Here is an 18,024-nt window from a genome sequence, read left to right as displayed (position 1 = left end):
TTTTTAATACCTGAGGGTAAGCCAGTGAGGCTGGCTTAAGCACATTTAGTATTTATTTTACTATTTGGGTAGCACATCAAAGCTTCCCAGGTAATTTCAGATCATAGTGATAATGACTAGGGGACAGAAGTAACACATCTCTGGAATATATTCTCATTTCATTGTCACAGAATCATATGGGCTAGACAATCTTATTGTCTTCATATCAGAGATGTCAAAGAGAATTATCATAGTATTGCTATGATAACAAATATAGTAAGTGCAGAACTGGGATTTGAACACAGTTTTCTAGTCTAAATTGTATGCTGTCTCTATTACTTATTCTGAGAGGGAAAAGTGAACTTTGTATGACCGTTTTGTAATGCAATCAAATATTTATTTTATGTCAAACAAATACTCTAGAAATATTTCTAAGCCTATCATAGTCAACAAGTTAAGGTTATCTGTAGCAGCCAGTTTGGAAACATGTACTTATTTTTTTTTTTAATATCACATTGCAGCCTTCTGTCTTCCATAACATATTCTCCTAAATTAGAACGTAAGACATCAGAGTGCATAGTACCACCAGACAGTGACAACGAGAAGGGAGAAAGAAATAGCAAACGAGTCTGTTTTAATATGGCGGGAGACGAACAGGAAGATTCAGGTCATGACACCATCAGCAACAGAGACTCTTACAGGTAATTCATTAATTCCTTAAACTCATTGCATCAACACAGTCAATTGTGATTCCATATTTTCCACAAAGGTCTTGGGAAAAAAATTCTGATTATCATTTTTGTGTATTACCTTCACAAAATAACCACCACTGTTACCAACCCCAAACAAAGCAGAGTGGTCCTGCAGAATCTTTCAAAATACTCTTTTTTTTTTTCATAATTTGAGTCATTTGGAAAAAGCATACTTTCTCCAGCTCAATGGACCTAAATTTAGAGGACTTGTTCTGTTACAGATTTTGTAACATGTATAGCAAATAAGCAATTTCAGCCTATATTAAAATTTTTTTTCCAATATCTGATTATTGGACTGTTGGGTAGTGAATAGAGGTTCTGTTGTATGGAGATTGGACTAATTTTACCTCTTCACCTCCATGACCAGCTTTGTGTATTTTTTTCTAATCTTGCACACTTTCTAAAGATTTTTTTAAAATTCATTTGAGAGAGGGAGAGAGTGAGAACGTGAACTGCGAGGAAGGTCAGAGGGAGAGGGAGAAGCAGACTCTCCACTGAGCAGAGTGCCTGATGTAAGGCTCGATCCCAGGACCCCAGCATCATATCCTAAGTTGAAGTCAGAAACTTAACTGACTCAGACACCCACCTGCCCCTCTCTTACACATTATGTGTACAATCTTGGTAGGACTGATATAACAGAGTGCCAAGGACTGGGTGGCTTAAGCAGCACAAGTTTATTTATTTATCATCTGACATTTCTGGGACCAGAAGTCCATGATCAAACTGTCAGCAGGACTGTTTTTCTCTGAGGTCTCTGAAAGAAGGAATCAGGTCTAGGCCTCTCTCCTTTGTTGTAGATGACCATCTTCTTCCTGTTTATTCATGTCCTTTTCCCTCCAAGTATTTGCCTATGTCCACATTTCCCTTTCCTAGAAGGACATCAGTCATACCAGATTAGGACCTAACTAATGATTTCATTTAAACTTGATTATGTCTGTAAAAACCCTCACTCCAAACAAAGTCATATTCCTGGGTCCAGAGTGTCAGACTTCAATCTGTGGATTTTAGGGGGAGATGCAATCAGCCTGTAACACCTTCCCTCCAGTGTCTCTTGTCATCTGCCTACCATCACCCTTCTAACCATGGCTCCTCCAGTGAACTTCCTTAACTGAAAGTGCTTGTTCTTCTTTGAATCCTTGTCTTAACCAACACTTCATTGAGAACTGTCGGCACTGGCCATATGTGCTGCCTGTGTGGCTTCAGCATCTCCTGTCTTAATTTAGTTTAAAGATTTATGTATTTATTTTAGAGAGAGCGCAAGAGCAGGGGCAGAGGGAGAGGGAGAGAGAATCTCAAGCAGACTCCATGCTGAGCACAGAGCCCGAGGTGGGGCTCGATTACAGAACCTTGGGATCATGACCTGAGCCGAAACCAAGAGTGGACTGTGCCACCCAGCTGCCCTTGTCTTATTTACTTTAATCGAAGATGAAAACTCTCTTATTCACTGTTATTTTATCCTATAGTGTTTTACAATGAAAAAATATTAAGTAATTATTATTAAAGTTACTCTCCTCAGAGATGTTTACCGCAAACTAATAGCTAGCATTAAAAACATTTTCACCAGACACATGGGGAAACAGGATGATTTCACATAATTCCCCCCACAGCCCTTTGTGGCACATACGGATATTAACTCCATTTTACATCTGAAGGAGCTGAGGTCACAGGAGTTACTTAATTTACCTGTGAAACCAGGTGGTGTGGCTCATAGTTTCTCTCTTAACCACTGTACTATCCCAATTCCTAATGAAGAGGATTTTAATACATATATAAGAATTAATTATTCCTAGAGATTTAATAATATATAACACAGATTAACCACTTTTACCATTTCATTTACTTTTAGCTTCAAAGGATACCAGTAGACTGTTTAATAGGAACCTGTGGTTTTTCCTCCAATGGGAAATTACAGATCTAAAAATACTTTCTTACCTCAATGTCTAGTTATCAGATAATTAAAATTACCCTCCAAGTCTCCCTCTAGGCTAAACTGGAAATTCTAAATGTAAATTTAAAGTTAAATAAGTCATTTTTTACTGATTCTGAGAGGAAAAAAAGTATTTTGCCTCCTGCACTCTGAAATCTGTAATGTGTCCATATTCACACACAAAACTTTGAAACATTCTTTCCTTCAACAATGATCACTATGGAGCCACTCACCAGATGTGGTGGCCTCTGCTGAGCTCTGAGGTGGAGGTAGGGTGCTGGTCCTCTCAGGGGGAGCTCAGAATGCAGTTGATGAGTTATAGTTTAAAGCTACCAGAAAGGGGGGGCCTAGGTGGCTCAGTTGGTTAAGCATCTGCCTTTGGCTCAGGTCATGATTCTGGGAGTCTAGGGATCCAGCCCCAGCATCCACCCCCCGAATCGAGCTCCCTGCTTGGCATGGAGCCTGCTTCTCCCTCCACTCCTCCCCTTCACTCCCCAACCCCCACTCATGCTCTCTCTCAAAAATAAATAAAATCTTAAAATAAAAAAAGCTGTCAGAAAGAGTTGATAGGCAGAGATCATTAATCAGGACCTTGTCTCTATTCACAAATTAACTACAGACATACTGCATCAAATAGGTAATGATGAATTTTAAGTGCTATTTGACTCCTAGCTTTCTACCTTCAGATTTAAAAAAAAAAAAAAGTCATCTGGAATCAGCTTACATGGCATCAGAGATTTTGAAATATGACTGAATTTAGATTTTTTTTTAATGTAAGATAAAATGTGAGTTGAACAAAATGTATTTTCCTTGTAATTTTCTTTGAGACATATCAGTGAGTCTAACTGTGGCATGGCACGTTTATCGAATAAGAACTGGCAGGGCAACTGGCAATTGCATTCCAGAAGTGACATGTGTCTCCTCCTCTTTCCCAGCGACTGCAACAGCAACAGGAATTCTATTGCCTCCTTCACCAGCATCTGCAGTAGCCAATGCAGCTCATACTTTCACAGTGATGAGATGGATTCAGGTGCGTTTGGCAGAGGCGTGTGTCCTGACACTAGTCATCTGGGGAGACACTTTTAAGGGATTAAATTGTGTGATCGACATGAATTTTCACCTTGATTCAGTCATTCTTGGCAGCTATGGGTACGGCATGTCAGTCACATGTGCTGGATGCAGGCAACATCCCAATCCTGCTGTGAACAAAGCGAATTAAAAAGCAATGAAAGGCACAAATGAAGTCTGATCTTAATGTATATTTTAGGATTTTTCACGATACTACGAAGGATGCTAGGTACACAGGAAGCATGTTGTACTAAAACATTAGGCATTGTTGACTGAAGAGGTGGGATGGGCTTTGAACCTGAGGACTTTTGAGATGGTTAGATACATCCCAACTGGCCCTGTATGTGGGTGATGGGGAGGGGAATGATGAGGAAAACACTGACTAATACAATTACTCACAAATATCTGGGGTGTGTTACGAACAAAGACTTTGCATCTGGTTAGGACACATCTTCATTTTGAAATATGTGATTTATTTCAACTATTTAACCATTACAAAACTGCATCATTTGAAAACATCATTGACATAGTTTATATAGTATTTTTTTCCTTTGAGGCACTCTGCTTCCACCTTTATTGCAAAGAGCAAGCATCTGATATACTAGTTGCTATTAAATCTTTTGGAATTCTTTTTCTGATTCTAAGAACATGATGGAATAAGAGCTCATGCTTAATTATTATTTTTTAATTTTGTTTATATTAAAATATGTTAGCATGTTAAACAGAGACGGATGATTTATTTTTTATATCTAGGTGATGAGCTTCCCCTCAGTGTTCGCATTTCTCATGATAAACAGGACAAGATACATAGTTGCCTCGAGCACCTTTTCAGCCAGGTACGATTGGGACAGTTACGGGTCTTTTTTTCTACAGACCAAACTGTCAGGAATCCCTTTTTCAGACAGTAAAAAGAGCTTAGAGTAAGAATGGAAAGGCCTTGATCTGTCCCTCTGTCCCCATCACCTCAATTTCCACAATTTAAAAAGAGAATAAAGATGGGACGCGTGGTTGGCTCAGTGGTTGAGTATCTGCCTTTGGCTCAGGGCGTGTCCCGAAGTTCCAGGATTGACTCCCTGCGTGGAGCCTGCTTCTCCCTCTGCCTATGTCTCCGCCTCTCTCTCTGTGTGTCTCTCATCAATAAATAAATAAAATCATTAAAAAAATAAAAATAAATAAAAAGGGAATAAAGATTCTTCAGTCAACAAACCCAAAGGATTGTTGTGACTAGCAAGTATTTTATGGTTCTTGGAAAAAGTACAGTTATAAACACAGGACTTATTCTTTTTATTATGTGTGTCTGTGTGAGATTTCAGAATTCTTTATGATGTTTCTTAGTTTATTCCTATTTTCAAGAAGCACAAGATTCTCTTGGTGCTTGTGTGGTATTTTGCATTTAAAAAAATTTATATCCATAACCAAAATTCACAGTGTAGAAGTTTTTACCACTTTGAAAAAGATTATGAGGACTTTTAGTTTTTTTAAGAACTCTATAGGGACGCCTGGGTGGCTCAGCAAGTGGGCACCTGCTTTTGGCCCAAGTCCTGATCCTGGGATGCGGGATCAAGTCCTGTATCCGGCTCCTGCGAGGAGCCTGCTTCTCCCTCTGCCTATGTCTCTCTCTTTCTCTCTCTCTTCTATCTCTCTCTCTCTTTCTCTCTCTGTCTCTCATAAATAAATAAATAGATCTTTTTTTTTAAAAAAAGAACTCTATAAATCTTCTTTTGTAAAGTGATATATAAAGTATATTTATATTTTATATTAATATATGGTAGGATAGTAAGAAATATTGCAAGTGTTACCAGTGAGTTTATTCCAATATTTTAATTAAAGATGAGTTTTGAGAGCATCGTGAGTTTGCAAAAATAATTGCGGCATTAAGACAAAAATATTTTACAAGATTTATTCTTGGAAATGTATATTATATATTATGAGAAGTATGTAACTTTCAGAAATCTCTGCTATTATGATAGGTGGATTCAATTACCAATCTCCTAAAAGGGCAAGCTGTTGTAAGAGCCTTTGAGCAAACCAAGTACCTCACACCAGGTCAAGGATTACAAGGTAAAGTTCAAAAAAGTTACTACTAGAAGCAATGGGAAGCAAAAGTGGGAAATAACATAATAATGAAGCAAAAGCTTAGTGTAAGTAGAAAATGGCTGTTCGTGTTTTGTGATTCCCTTTGTATTCTTTTTTGATAATTTTTGAATATATATAAAAAGTCAGCATAGAATAATATAGATTTATTTGCAAGTTTAAAATGTGCAATCCCTATAGAGGCTAGAATGAATATAAATAAGTTAATTGAAGAGATGTAAGTGTTGCATTGCTTTTGCTGAAACCAGCATAATGCCTACTTGTTTGTAGCCCATTGTAGGGGAAATGGTTTTGGGAATGTGTGTGTGTAAATAGAACAGAATGAGATCTCTAGCTGACACTTTCTAACATCTAATTTCAGACATTGAAAATAGAGTTTTTATAAATTTGCTTCTTTGTTTAGACATTTTTAAGAAAATAATACTAAGGTTAGACTTTTTTTTTAGGTTTTACCAATTTTCTCTATAATATAACTAGAGAAAATACCACCATGCTAATAACCCAGAACAACAGGATGAAAGAGGATTCTGAAGCTCAGAGGTTTGTTACCTGGTAAATGATTGAGACTTACCAGAGATTTTTCTGTGTTTATTTAGAATTTCAGCAGGAAATGGAACTAAAGCTGAGTTGTCCCAAAAGGTTAAGGCTTCACATCAAGCAAGACCCTTGGAATCTTCCCAGCAGTGTCCGGAATCTTGCTCAGAACATCAGAAAATTTGTTGAAGGTCAGAACAAAAATCAAAGAGCATTACATAACTTTAGCAATAATCATTTTAAACCAAAAGTTCAGTAATGCCCTGATTACTTTTTTGTAGTGTTTCATGTTATGAGGAAAAGAATGGGAAAGGATAAGAGAAGGAGGAAGCAAAAGAAAGAGTAAGATTGTAGAGCCTGATGTTCCAAGGATCTAAATGATGTAGACTGATCTATATTGACTATAAACACTAAATGTAGACTGATCTCCATGGTCTAAATCATGGGGAATATTCTCAATGAATAAAATAAAGGCTCATACTTGGGAAGACAAGTGGAATGTGGAGAGAGTTTCATATTTTATAATATGAAACAATACCAGCAAAATTTCTCAAAGATTCACAAAAGTCACGAAGCTAAGTTTTATGGGAGGTCTAAAAAATTAATTGTGAGTTTGTGAGAGTCAAAATAATAGGGTAGGTTACATTATTGGTTTTTAAATTTCTTTTTCATGCCTAAGTTTATTGTTATTAACTAGCTGACATTGTTTACTCAACATCCTATAATGGATACAACCTAGGATAGGGGATATAATGCTTCAGGACAACTCTAGTGTGTCTGATTACATGTTGTTTAGGGTCAAAGTATTAAGTTGAAAATTCTGAGAGTTTCCAGAACAATTATGGTGAAGAAGTTGAAATGAGAAATTTGTTTACTTTTTAAAAATGCCTAATTCAGTGATTTTATTTCCAACAGTAGACCAGTGGTTGGCAATAGCTGGAGATATTTTTTTGGTTGTCACAATTGTGGGTGTGCTACTGGGATCTAGTGTGTAGAGGCCAGGGATGCTGCTAGACATTTTGGAATCTACAGGACAGTCCGTCACAACAAAGAATTATTTGGCCCAAAATGTCAATAGAGATGAGGTTGAGAAACCTCTACAATAAATAAGTATACACCTGAGTTTGAATTTCTATTCCTCAGTTGTTCGTATGTCAGTTGGATGTGGTAAGTAGTGCCCCGAAGAATAGCAGCATACCCCTAGTCACTGCCATCTTTTTAGGGTAAATTAGAGTTGTATACTTTGTTGACAAAAAACAGCTCTTAAATCTGATAAGAGTTTGAGCCTATGACATAACTCCTTTGGGCCTCAGTTTCTTCATTTACCAAATGACAGAGATGTGTATATGTTCTGTGATTACTAAGTCTTCTGCCTATAAATGTACTCTAGTATAACAGCTTAGATACTCATTAGAGATTAGTAGAGGAAGAGTTTGTACTCCAAATAAATCATGGCAATTCTATTGTGTGATGAAATGTTTTGTTTTTGATAGCTGGATCTTGGCTACATTTTATTTTATAGCTAAATATAATGGTTATATAATATGATATTATAATATCATATTTAGTGAAAAGTCTGAATTTCATACCTACCAAACTAATGAGCAAAAATGATAAATACATTTTTTAAAAATTGCTTTAAAGATTTTAAACATATATTTTACTGTTTTTTTCCTTTTTGCAGAATAAGTGCAAGTATCATTAACACTCCTAGAAATTATAATTCATGAATCTAAATGCACTTGTTCTCTCTACCCCTGAAACTAATAATACACTATGTGTTAACAAACTTGAATTTAAATAAAATCTTTAAACAAATATAAATGCATTTGTTCTCATCATCTTTGAAAGGTTTTTTAGATTATAGTTGTTTTCAGAGTAAATGCAATATCAATTAGGAACAGAGAAATCTTTAAACCTTTTCTTGTTTTGTTTTTTTGAGGAGTTTTATCTTTAAGATATTAACCTTTTCTAATGTGGATAAAAAGCTTAATTTTTAATTATATTCATTTTTAAAATCTTACTTTCATCTTAATACCTTTCATACCCTCAATACTTCATATCACAATAAGCAGCTGTAGGAATGGTAACTATTTACATATATTGATGGATGGATGTTGTGAGTATGGATATCACTCTTGGTCATGGGAGCCCAACAGCTGGTTGATTGGGTGTGCTGAGAGTCTTCTGGTGAATGGTGTGAGGAGGGCTCTTTGCAGAATTTAGGTTACATCCCTGGTTGCCAGTTTTAGTGAGATGCAGTTATTCTTTGGGTAAGTGCTATGATCATCACTATGCGAGGCGAATCTTTAAAAAATGATTAACCACTAGTTCAGTCCAATGGACTATCAAAGAAGAGGTCAAGCTGCCACTTCCTGGTAATCTGTGCTTCCCCAAATAGCATGGTCTCATCCTATTATACAGGATGGAAGCAGCAACATCAAGATCCTTGCAATCAACTGCTTGTTATATGGAGGTACTCTGAAGTAACCTCACCAATTCATCATGAATTTATTCTGTTCAACTTAAAGTAATTTTCATTCTATTTCCCAATTGTCTTTATATAGGTGATTGTTTAATGAAGGGTTAGGTCTTGACTAGAAGCTCAATATAATGTTGCCTTCCAGAATTTTGTGGCTTAGATATGTAACTGAGATAACCCCATTCTGATGTTCCTGTAGAGGAGGGAAAAAGTAATGTTTTTTCCTTCTACCTTTCTAGATTCTTTGCCTACTGACCTGTAATTTGTCAGACAAGAGACAAATTAAAATAAATAAATTTATTTAATATGTTTTGCATGATATGAGAGCTTTGTAAGGAAATGAAGACCAGAATAAGTGTTAAACCTGGATGCTTTTATACCAGGTTTGATAAAAAGTAGAAAGTTTTGGAAAAATGTAGGACAGAAGTGTATGCACTAAGGGTAGTTAACTGGGAAATTTGGCAAGGCCTGTTCCTTTCAGTGTTCTTCTGTCTTTGGAGATAGGAACACTTCTTTCCTCTGGGATTGGGAAGGCACTTCTCACAAGAAGGTTTTATGACCAGATTCAGCAGAGTAAGGGGAGGTCAGAGAGTTTTCCATACACCTGCTTTTTATGAAATTCCTTCAGCTTAACATTTTCAGTATGCCAAATTGCCATGTTTGGGGGTAACATGTTCTGAAACTCATCATTCATTCATCTCTGATTTCAAAATATCCTGTCAAGTATACACCAAATGGTATCAAAATATAATAATTATAATAATTTTATGATCTTTATATAGGAAGTGTTGTTACAGTATCATTTTGTATCATACAGTATCACACTGTGACATTCATGCATTCATATCATAGCCTGCCAAACTGAGTGTAGAAGAGAGCAGAAAATATAGTGGGATAAATGAAGGATAGATTCATTTTGTCATGTCACTAAGTACTCAGATAAAGCCTAGTTCCTGCTTAATATTTACGCTAAATTATGGTCTCAAATTATCAGCCGATTGAAGATATTTATACTTGATTAACACATGGTAATACTGTGATTTATAGTAAGAAACATATATTTAGTCCTTGTCCCCTTCCCTGTCACAGATTTCCTAAAACTCTTGGAATTTCTTGTGATGAAAACTATAAAGGTGTCTTTCATTATCCCAGTGAGGTTTCCTTAGAAAACCTCTAAGGAAGGGAGTTGGTTGCCAAGGAAACCAACCATGTGATTAGAGGGTCCCACCCCCAACTTCAGGGAAGGGAGAGGGGGCTAGAGGTTGAGTTCAGTCACCAGTGACCAATGATTTAATTAATCATGCCTATGTAATGAAGCCTCCATAAGATCTCAAAGAGATGGAGTTCAGAAAGCTTCTGGGTTGATTCTAGAAGAGTGGTGCATTTGGAGAACATGGAAGTCCCCCATCAATTCCCCATACCTTACCCATTGCATCTCTTCCATCTGGCTCCTGAGCTATATCCATTTACAATAAACTGGTGATTTAGTAGGTAAAATGTTTCTCTGAATTCTGTCAGCCACTCTAGAAAATCAATAAAACTCAACAGAGAGGCATTGAAACCTCCGATCTGTAGCCAATTAGTCAGAAGCATAGGTGACAACCTGAACTTGCAGCTGGTGCCTGAATTGGGTGGGGACAGTCTTATGGGACTAAGCCCTTACCCTGTGAGATATGATGCTATCTTCAGGTAGATAATTGAGTTGAATTTTAGGATACCAGATAGTGTTGGGTGATTGCTTAGTGGTGTGGGGATGAAAAAACACACATTGGAATTGGTGACAGAATTGGATCCACCATCACCTTAAATTCAAATGTTTATTAGTAAACACATTTTCAATTCTTGCTCCCTACAGAAATTGTACTCTTCTCAAAATTTCCCATTATTTCAGCGACTTACTGCCCCCACCCCCAAATATCCCAAAGAGCTTCTTCCTTCTTTTTTTAATCAAAAGTCTCCAATTTCCCCCCTTGTTTTTCTTACCTCAGTCTTTGGAATAGAGTTCTTGCTAATCCTCCCATCTGTATCTTTTCTGATTTATATAGTATGATATATTATATTCATTTTCCTAAAATACTGTGTTCATAATTTTAGTACCCTGCCCCAGAACCTTATAGTGATTTTTGTTAGATAAATCTAAACTCATCGATCAGATGTTGGATGGCATTTTTCAGTGAGGTTTCTAATTTTATCTCAATCTCAGTCTCTAAATGATCTAGTAAAATCTTTTCTATGCTAGATTGTTGAATATTTGGTATTCACTCTTTACTATATTCTCTTGTTAGCACTCTTTACCATTCTTAGGATATGTACTTACTCTTTCGACAATAGAACTTTAAAAAATGTTTTAAAACATTTTCAAGACTCACTTAGAATTCTATACCAACTTTTTAGGTGGATTCAGATTACAATAATAACAGTGCTTTATAGATAAATAGCATGGTAAATAATTTTCCAAGGATTTTAATATATATCACCATTTATTTGTCCTATACAGGTCCATAAAATAGATACGATAGGTGTTATCGTCACTGGTGAATGAGCACCTTGAAACTCAAAGTACAGTTGACCATTGAGCAGCATGAGAGTTAGGGGCACAGACTTCCTACCCATTCAAAAATCTTCAAATAGTCCTCGACTCCCCCCAAAACCTCACTACTAATAGTTTATTGCCAACCAGGGCCCTGTTGATAATATAAATCATCAGATAATGTTTTGTATGTTATATGTATCATATGCTATATTCTAGAGAAAAGGAAATGTTAAGAAAATCATGAAGAAAAGGAAATAAATTACAGTGCTATACTGATTTTATTGAAAAAATTCCACGTATGAGTGGACCCATGTGATTCAAACTTGTGTTGTTCAAGGATCAATAGTAGTGTAACCATTTTCTGAAAACCACAAAGCTACTATGGGGGACCCCACTATCCACGGTTTTGCTTTCTTTGCTTTCTGTTACTCTTAGTCAACCAAAGTCTAGAAGCAGATGATCCTCTTTCTGACTTATCATCAGCAGGTCAGTAGTAGTCTAACTCTACGTCATGATGCCTCCTCCGTCATTCACCTCACTGAATCTCATCACCTAGGCATTGTATCATCTCATATCATCACAAGAAGAAGGATGAGTACAGTACAATATGATACTTTGAAAGAGAGACTACATTCATATAACTTTTAATACAGTATATTATTATAATTATTCTATTTTATTACTATTCTTGTTAATATCTTACTGTGCCTAATTTGTAGATTAAACTTTGTCATAGATATATATGGACAGGAAAATCCATAGCATGGAGACGCCTGCATGGCTTAGTGGTTGAGCATCTGCCTTTGGCTCAGGTCATGATCCCAGTGTCCTGAGATCTAAACCTGCATCAGGCTACCCATAGCCTGCTTCTCCCTCTGCCTATGTCTCTGCGTCTCTCTGTGTGTCTCTCATGAATAAATAAATAAAATCTTTTAAAAAAATTAGAAAATCCATAGTATATTTAGGGTTTGGTACTGTCCATGGTTTCAGGCATCCACGGAGGGGTCTTGGAATGTCCCACATGGATAATGAAGGACTACTGCAACAGATGGGTCCTGTGACTCTTGTACTTTTCCACCGCTGAAATTCTCTTGTTCTTGTGTTCTCACTTGTAAAATGTAATGTCCTTTCAAGTATCTCCTATATTTCTTATCAGGTAATTTTGTCACTCTAACTCTATTGTGAGCCTGTCTGGAATAGGATGTAACCTAACCTTTTTTATTTCCCATAATCTTGGGCACATAAAGGAGCTCTGTGTGCTTTTATATTTACTGATTGCAAGTAAACTATTTACCAGTTAGAAGTAAAGCAATGAGTATGAAATTAATACACATTTATCAAACATTTGTGATTGCCCTTGTTTGGAGATGGGTTGGGAAGAAGAGTATTTGGAAATATGTAGTATTGTTCCGCCTTTTATGGCTGTTCTTGACATATAGATAGGAAAGGATTTCGAGAGAGAGAGAGAGAGATTATGTATATATAACATACGGTGTGTATGTTATATATACACACTATATAATCGAGAAGTATAGTCTGTATATTACATATAATCTAAAATTCTAATATATAATGCATAATATACATATAATTATACATAAAGATTATAAAACGCATATAATCTTTAAAAGTTTAATTAAGAAAAAATGCTGCTTGAGAGCTTATTGATCAAGACCATAATAGCTATAGGAGTTTAGAGAACAACATGCAAACTACAGCAGTTAAGGATGACTTAACAAAGGTAGCAAGATTTGAATGTGTTTCACAGGCTAGTTTAGTTCAGAACTATATGAAATTTTAGCATCTTGAGCAATAGATAGAATTTATATAGGGGGTAGGAAGAATAGCATGTCAAGTAAAAGAGATTTTTATTATCTAATATAGTAAGATTGTGCTGATTTTTACTATACTATTAAAATGTATAGTAAAATGTGGTGCTAGTGGCAAAAAAAAAAAAGACTGAACAACTAACTGTTAATATTTTCTTTTTCTGCAGAGGTAAAGTGTAGGATACTCCTGGCTCTTCTTGAATATTCAGGTAATATTTTTCATTATTTTTACTATTTGAAATTATTGTGGCCCATGACGTTAGAAGTCTCATGATACCAAGGCAATTCCTTCAACAAATTAGGTGGAAATACAATCCCTACTTTCTCTAAAGCCTTGCAAAGATTAAAAAAAAATACTTTTTTGTATTTTGTAAAAATACAAAAACTATTCATCTTCCATTATAGGTACAAACATGGAAACATATATGTTTATACAGAATATAATTAAAAAGGAGAAAAGAAGGAGATTTTGGTAAAGTTAATTGTGCATATGTTTATACAGAATATAATTAAAAAGGAGAAAGGAAGGAGATTTTGGTAAAGTTAATTGTGCAAATGGGATTTGTTGTGAAACTATGTCTAACTTTTGTGAACAAGGATGTAGGTGGGCTCAGATTCAAGGGATGGAGAAGCAGATCATACTTTGGAAGGAGGGGTCTTTTACAATCTGTCACATCTAGAAAATTTAAATTATAAGTGAATGAATGAGTCGAGTTAACCAGAGGGCTTTTTTGGTTTTTGGCCAGTTTTTGCTTGAATTAAACAAATAGTTGTCTTATTTTTGGACTGAGTAATAATAACAGAAATATCTGACTTTTTTTAGTTTTACTAATAAGCACACAGTAGATAGGCCTTGTATAGATTTCCTTGGGTCCTCATAATCACTCTATGAGAACATCATTACTTTTACACAGGTTTAAAGATGAAGAAGTTAACGTTCAGATCGATTAATAATAACGACGTATTATACGTACGTATAATAATAACTAATAAATGGTATTCATTCAACATGTATTTTCTGAGCATTTGGAAAATTAGATGCTTTATTGAGTGAATGAATAGTAGGTGGCAGATGAAATTCAAACTTAGTTATGTCAATTCCAGAAGCAGTCCTGGAATGCATTGCTTTATTGGTGAATGTTCAAATAGTATATTTTTGTAGATCCTTATTTTGATTTCAACTTTATTTTTCTATTCCTGTCATGAGTATCCTTTTTTCTACTTTATTTACTCACTGTTTTTTCTCTCATCTATAGGATGGTACCAGAATGTAGCCAAATTACTCCACATTGTTGGCTGCAGAATTATGCTCTCCACTTGAAAATGGGGCATTGTGTCTGCTAAATATTATTTTAAACTCACTTTTATTCCTATCCTTTTCTCTGTCTAATCTCTCTTTCATTTCTTTGTTGTTATTTTTTATTATTATTTCTTTTCCCTACAGTCTCAGAATACTGACTGGGATTACTTGTGTATCCAGAAACTATCTCATTCTTTTTAGACCAGCTATGGAATTTGAGCTTTTTAAACCATGGAGAGTAAATGAAGTGTTACTATTTTAAAATATGTTTGTAGAAGGTGGGTTTGAGTAGGTGCTTAAATACTGGAGTGAAACAGAAGCCTTTGATAAATAAAACATCCATTTCTTTTGAGTATATTCCTACTACCAGAGAATTCTTACTCTGTAAAAACAATAAACAAACTGTTACCAAAAAAACAGCTCACCCTGCCTTTCTTCTTTTGCTAGAAGCTGGAAGCAGCTGTTGTATATCCTGCCATAGTTCTTATTGATAAAAATGAGGAATGAGAATAGTTTTGGGGAAAGATGGATACTTGTGAATTTTGAACAGCTGCATAATTAAAAGAATTGTCAGTTTTTCTTAGGAGTTTGCTTATTTTGGTGTCTGTATTCATCATATGGTTCCTTCCCCATTTAGCAATAGAACTGAGTCCCACTCTGTGCCAGACACCTTCCTAGATGCTGAAGAAAAAAAAAATTATGGGTGCCTTGGTGGCTCAGAGAGTTGAGGATCTGCCTTTAGCTCAGGTCATGATCCCAGGGTCCTGGGCTCAAGTCTATCATCGAAATCTCTGATCAGTAGGGAGTCTGCTTCTCCCTCTGCCCTTTCCAGCTGCTCATGATCTCTCTCTCTCTCTCTCTCTCTCTCTCAAATAAATAAAATCTTTTTTAAAATATTTTTTAAAGAATCACAATAACAATATTGTGCAATTTTACTTTACTAAGTGCTTTATCTTTATCTCATTTATCTTTATTGCAGGTCTTGGTAGAAATACCCCATAATATATGTAGGAATCTGATACCTAGGATTATATGGCTTAAAATGAGTAGAATGGGTAGATGAAAGCAGATGATATGTCTCTAGGTCCATGAGCATCCTTCACATTATATGCCACTTCCTCTGTCCTTGATGTGCTGATGGTCTCCTGGGGAACCAGACATTAAACAAACTCTCACAATGCTGAGTAATTAGTCATCTAGTAGAGGGATACTCCCAGGCCCATGGTGGCAGATCAAGAAGTGCATGATACCTACTGAAGGAAAGAGAAAATTTCACAAGGGGAGATTTTATTTTAGGAGTTCAGTGGGTTCCAGAAGTTCAAGGAATTGACTCTTAAGGATGATTTAAAGTTTGCTGGCGGAGATGGTCAGGAATGTGCCTGCAGCCAGAGGTCCCATGGACAAAGGTGTGAGCTCTAAAAACATTTATAAGGGCATTTAACATTTGAGGAACCTGACAAAGAGGAGAGGTCTGTATAGCCAGGGTCCTGGCTACTTTCAGATACATTGTTTTCTTATCTTCTCATAACAAGCCTGGGAAGATTATTGCTGGTGTAGGGGATGAATGAAGGGAAACAATGCATTTATAAACTGTCAGCATGACTTGATGATAGATTGTAAGGAGTCCTTTCTGCCACTCTGAGTTTTTTGCCTTTATTATTCACTGGGAGGTGATAATGTGTCAAAGTTACTTGAAAAACTCAATATGATGTGCATATTAAAGTCTATGCAAACAAGTCATTTACTCTGTTGGAGTAGGAAAGCACAACTAAAAACCACCTCATGAAGTAGTAAGAAATTATAAAGTGCTTTTCATTTGAAAATATGTTGGTTTGAAATTTAAATGGCAGTGTGTTTCAGGGCATCTTGCATATCAAATTCTGCTACTCTACTGTAAGCATAGACATGACCAAGGCTTCACCTTGGATATCTTTATAACCTCAGTAATTGGTGCTATGTTTAATTCTTGTGGTATATTCAATGTGAAAAGTTTAAAAATTTAATGAAGAAATACAACTTTTATATGATCAGCTCTGACTTGATAGTGAAGTTGAATGAAAATTTTCTTTGGCTTAAAATGCATATAGATAAAGTAATAGAATGTGGAATAAACATTTAAGTATTCTTTTCCAAGGGTAAAAAAAAGAGAAGAAATTTGGGCATTACTTCTCAAAAGCAATTTGAAGATAATTATTTCTACTAGTGGCAAAGTTAACTAACCCTCATGATCTCTTCTAAGTTTTCAGTGGAACTGGATTTTTCCTTCTCTGGACCTTAGCTTTCCATTCTTGATATAAGACATTTCTTTCCAATTCAGTTTTGATTATGAAATTATTCTCAGGTTATAGGTGGGAGTATTTCTGCCCAAACTACTGAAGTATTTTTTTAAATTTCCCCAGATTTTCTGCTTTATTATAGAACAACAGAAGACAAAGCAAAACTGTGCAAGAAAGATATAGGGCTATTTTATTTAGTTTCTATCTTGAATCTCAACATTGTAGCTACACATTTGGGCTAACAAGCTGTCTGAATTATCCTTTTAGGTCATACTAAATCCAGGCATTTCAAGCTAATTTCAAACTAAATCCATCTCATTTCAGAGAATGAGCTCGTACATTTTCATTTCACTTAATTTGTTAGTTGCTCTACTCATTCATTATTTTCATTTACTAATGCAGTGAATAGTTGTTGAATGTCTACACTTTGTTAGAAATTGTGCACAACAAAATAGGTGTTTTGCTTTTTTCTTAATTAAGAATTGGACAAAGGTTTTTCCCACTTTAGCTATTTTACAGTTACTTATAAAACACTCTTTTCCATCTATTTGAATGAGGCACATGGTATATAATTACTTAAAGGGAATGTCTACCACCTGTTATTGATTAAATTAATAAGTTGAATCATATGGGATTGCCATATTCAACCATTTTGACCTAGTAAAGGAACAACTTTGTATAGATCAACATAATAAATGAAGATTTTCGTTATAAAATTAAATACTTTAAATATTTAATCCTTTTTCTAATAAAATTGTCAAGAGTAGCTTTTACTAACAGGGAAATTAAGTAACACACAGAAATTATATTGTGTGTTCAGATGCCTTTGATGGTTATTAAAATCATATGTTCATTGTTCTTGGTAAACAACTTAAAAATTAGGCCTTTTTATCAATAAAGCAAGAACTCATGGCAACATTTATGTCCGTTTTACACCCTAATATTGACAGCACTTCTTCACTTCAGAAAATTCTGAGCCCTTGAAATATCCAATACACTTTTGAGACTGAGTATTTTTGCTTTTATTGTTCATCTGGTACAAGTGACTTTTCAATGTACGGAACGTATGGCTTGACATGTATGTAGTTCATGGAGTTTGTATATATTCAAAAATGCAAAGAGGTGAATCTCTGTGATCATGTTCTCAGAAAAGCTTCTTTCTACTTGAAAACAAAACAAACAAACAAACAAACAAAAACTGTGGCCCAAGAGTGGCCATTCACAGGGTAAACAGACCTTCAAGGTGAGTC

General features: G+C 35.4%; 1 protein-coding gene across 1 annotated transcript in view; it reads left to right on the top strand.

Annotated features, from left to right (window-relative positions):
- The window catches only part of PREX2 (phosphatidylinositol-3,4,5-trisphosphate dependent Rac exchange factor 2), a 283,936-nt gene that overhangs the window by 173,869 nt on the left and 92,043 nt on the right, over positions 1-18,024 (top strand). Inside the window, exons 26-31 of the mRNA XM_055318289.1 lie at positions 501-680; positions 3,594-3,688; positions 4,480-4,562; positions 5,697-5,787; positions 6,417-6,545; positions 13,366-13,407. Of these exons, the coding sequence (XP_055174264.1) occupies positions 501-680; positions 3,594-3,688; positions 4,480-4,562; positions 5,697-5,787; positions 6,417-6,545; positions 13,366-13,407 (620 nt within the window). The remainder of the gene's footprint in view (positions 1-500; positions 681-3,593; positions 3,689-4,479; positions 4,563-5,696; positions 5,788-6,416; positions 6,546-13,365; positions 13,408-18,024) is intronic.

Source organism: Nyctereutes procyonoides, unplaced genomic scaffold (assembly GCF_905146905.1).
Source record: "Nyctereutes procyonoides isolate TBG_1078 unplaced genomic scaffold, NYPRO_anot_genome, whole genome shotgun sequence".
Taxonomy (NCBI): domain Eukaryota; kingdom Metazoa; phylum Chordata; class Mammalia; order Carnivora; family Canidae; genus Nyctereutes; species Nyctereutes procyonoides.
This window is presented reverse-complemented; position numbering and strand designations above follow the sequence as displayed.